This window comes from Leptopilina heterotoma, unplaced genomic scaffold (genome assembly GCF_015476425.1).
Source record: "Leptopilina heterotoma isolate Lh14 unplaced genomic scaffold, ASM1547642v1 Lhet_131, whole genome shotgun sequence".
Lineage (NCBI taxonomy): Eukaryota > Metazoa > Arthropoda > Insecta > Hymenoptera > Figitidae > Leptopilina > Leptopilina heterotoma.
Window position 1 is genome coordinate 363094 of NW_025110850.1, and position 2633 is coordinate 365726.

Sequence of the window (2633 nt, forward strand, 5' to 3'; positions counted from 1 at the left end):
ATAAAATTTTTTATTTTGTTATAAACAAATAAATGGAAGATTATAGTTTCATCGTTTTTATAAACATTGTTTGAAATTTTTTGAACATAATTTGACCAAATTGACTGAAGATCAAGCCTATAAAGTATTTTTTAAAAAATCTATTTGTTATTTATAAAATTAATAACAATTAATAAACAATTATGACGTTATTGACTTTGAGATTAACAAAAATTTTATTTTCTAAGCAGAATAAATTGCTAATTATAGTATTATAAGCCTGAATTTATATACTTACTTTCTAAGGGTGCTTCATAATTGTTTAAACAAATCTTAATTAACAAATTCACTGTTTCGACATTTATTAACTTAAAAAGTTCGTTTCTTCAGTGTTACGTGTATGTAAGACCTTATTTTATAATGTTTTGCAACATTGATTAATTAATACCAATCTAATAATTATTTAAACAATTTTTAGTTAACAAATATACTATTTAGACTTTTGTGAATGTAAAAACTTCGTATCCTTGCCATTTTTGTTTAAAATGAAAAATTTTATTATTATTACAATATTATTTGTTTAGTAACTGTATTACTTTCTTTAATAATATAAAAATTCATGCTCAAACTGCTTCAATGTTGCATGTAAAATTTCCACTTAAATTTTGGAGCTCACGTCGATGAACGATTCTCAAGCTATTTCCACTTGACTTTGTGGTAAATGTTTTAAAACCACAATACATATCAGGCAAACTTGCTACTCCTTGTATAAAATTTGTGTACACATCAAGACTGTGACTGGTACAAGTTTCCTAGAAAATGTTTAAAAAAAACATTAAATAATTAATTTTATTTATTTAAATAGAAAGTAATAATGAATAACTCACTGATGGTAAATTCACTGTGCAATTTAGTTCAAAATGAGACTTTTCAGGAGAATTAAAATCCCAAGTACATCTAGTACTTTCCGTGTCTAATTCATTGTAACCCTCATTAAACAATATCTTTTTTTCTCCAACTTCTAAATTAACACCTCCATGACAAACTATAAATGAATTTGCTTCATTTATGAGAAAAATTATAAGCAAACAGTAGGGAAGAGACAAAATTCCTGCTGGAATGGAAAATTTGTTTCGATTAATAATTTTGAAAAAGATTTTATTAAATAAATGAAACATATGGGTCAGACCAGCTCAACTGTGTTAAAAAAATTTCATTGATTTTCTAAAATGTTAAAACTTTTATGAAAATCGGTCCTTCACAACAAAACAAAAAAACACTTTTAACCGTTTTTTGAAATTTTTGTTATTGTTTTTGCATTAACAAAATAATACAACATTTTAAAAAAAAATTAATAACTCAAAAGCCGTTTACAATAAATTAATTAAACTTATATAGATTACACAAAATTGTTCACTCTTTTAAAAGAAAATATTTGCAAGATTGTAAATTTAAAAATTGCATATTTTTAACAACAATTTGAATTATTTATGTGTTCTAACCCTCCAATTGTAATGAAACTCATAGGTTTCAGGATACAAATATTATTTGTTTTTAATAATTTTTTTTAAATGAAAGTTTATAATATATTTCCTACTGTGGAGTTGGCGCCCGTTTTTAATAAAAAATTCGTAATGTACCTACATTCCAAATTAAAATTATAAAATTTTTTTTTTGGGGCTTCAAGAAGAGACTACTGAGTACACTTCCTATGAGTTTCATTGCAATTGGAGGGTTAGAACACATAAATAATTCAAATTGTTTATAAAATTGTTATTAAAAATATGCAATTTTTAAATTTACAATCTTGCAAATATTTTCTTTTGAAAGAATAAACAATTTTGTGTAATCAGTGTAAGTTTCATTAATTTATTGTAAACGGCTTTTGAGTTATTAATTTTTTTTTAAAAATGTTGTATTATTATGTTAATGCAAAAACAATAACAAAAATTTAAAATTTCAAAAAACGGTTAAAAAAGTGTTTTTTTATTTTGTTGTGAACTACCGATTTTCATAAAAGTGTTAACATTTTAGAAAATCAATGAAATTTTGTTAACATACTTGAGCTGGTTTGACCCATATTAATAGCTTTTGTTATGAAAAATTCAATTTATAAATATATTTAAGCAATTCAGCTTCTATGTTGAAAAACAATTTAATATTTGAATATTAAATTTAAAATGCGTAATTGTTTACAATTAGTTTTTAAAAATAGAAAATTAATGGAAAATTATATTACCAGAGATAGATGTTTTTCCTGATTGTTTTAGAAACATTTTGATTAAAAGAAAAAAACTTTTTTCAATAAATTACAATTACTATGCGTATATATGACTGTTGTCTGTTTGTACTTTGAAATTTTTTTCTAACCTTTTATAGTCTAATCCCCTGGTCTTATTAGTAAAATAATCGGTTTCTTATTAGCTCAGTATCAATATTTGTTGTTTGCGAAGCGAAAAAATATTTCCATTAAAAATTATTATCATAAAAGAAAAATTTGACTTAATTTAAAAATAGGTTCAACACAAATAAAATCTTATTGATTTTCAAATAAAAATTAAAATAATATTTTTAAAATTCAAAATGGTCGACAGTTCATAAATATATATTTTAAATAGGGAAAAAATTATAATCTACTTTTATTTCTAAAAGGT

General features: G+C 22.7%; 1 protein-coding gene across 2 annotated transcripts; it reads right to left on the reverse strand.

The window, feature by feature from the left end:
- Window positions 1–561: 561 nt before the first annotated feature.
- On the reverse strand, window positions 562–2316 carry LOC122513034. 2 transcript variants are annotated; one of them, XM_043629265.1, is made up of 3 exons: window positions 2219–2312; window positions 867–1090; window positions 562–791 (listed from the first exon to the last, which is right to left on the reverse strand). In XM_043629265.1, the coding sequence occupies exons 1-3, from the start codon at window positions 2253–2255 to the stop codon at window positions 603–605; spliced, it is 450 nt and encodes a 149-aa protein (XP_043485200.1). In that variant the 5' UTR covers window positions 2256–2312; the 3' UTR covers window positions 562–602. The 2 variants fall into 2 exon arrangements, with proteins under 2 accessions (XP_043485200.1, XP_043485199.1); XM_043629264.1 differs by having other exon boundaries at window positions 565–791; window positions 867–1093; window positions 2219–2316.
- Between the last annotated feature and the right edge of the window lie 317 nt (window positions 2317–2633).

What these genes read in the sequence shown, in the direction of transcription:
- LOC122513034 (XM_043629264.1), bottom strand. Translation starts at nt 2,255, where the DNA reads ATGTTTCTAAAACAATCAGGAAAAACATCTATCTCTG. An exon ending in AGGAAAAACATCTATCTCTG is followed by an intron (nt 1,094 to 2,218) that starts GTAATATAATTT and finishes TTTCCATTCCAG; the next exon opens with CAGGAATTTTGTCTCTTCCC. An exon ending in GCACAGTGAATTTACCATCA is followed by an intron (nt 792 to 866) that starts GTGAGTTATTCA and finishes AACATTTTCTAG; the next exon opens with GAAACTTGTACCAGTCACAG.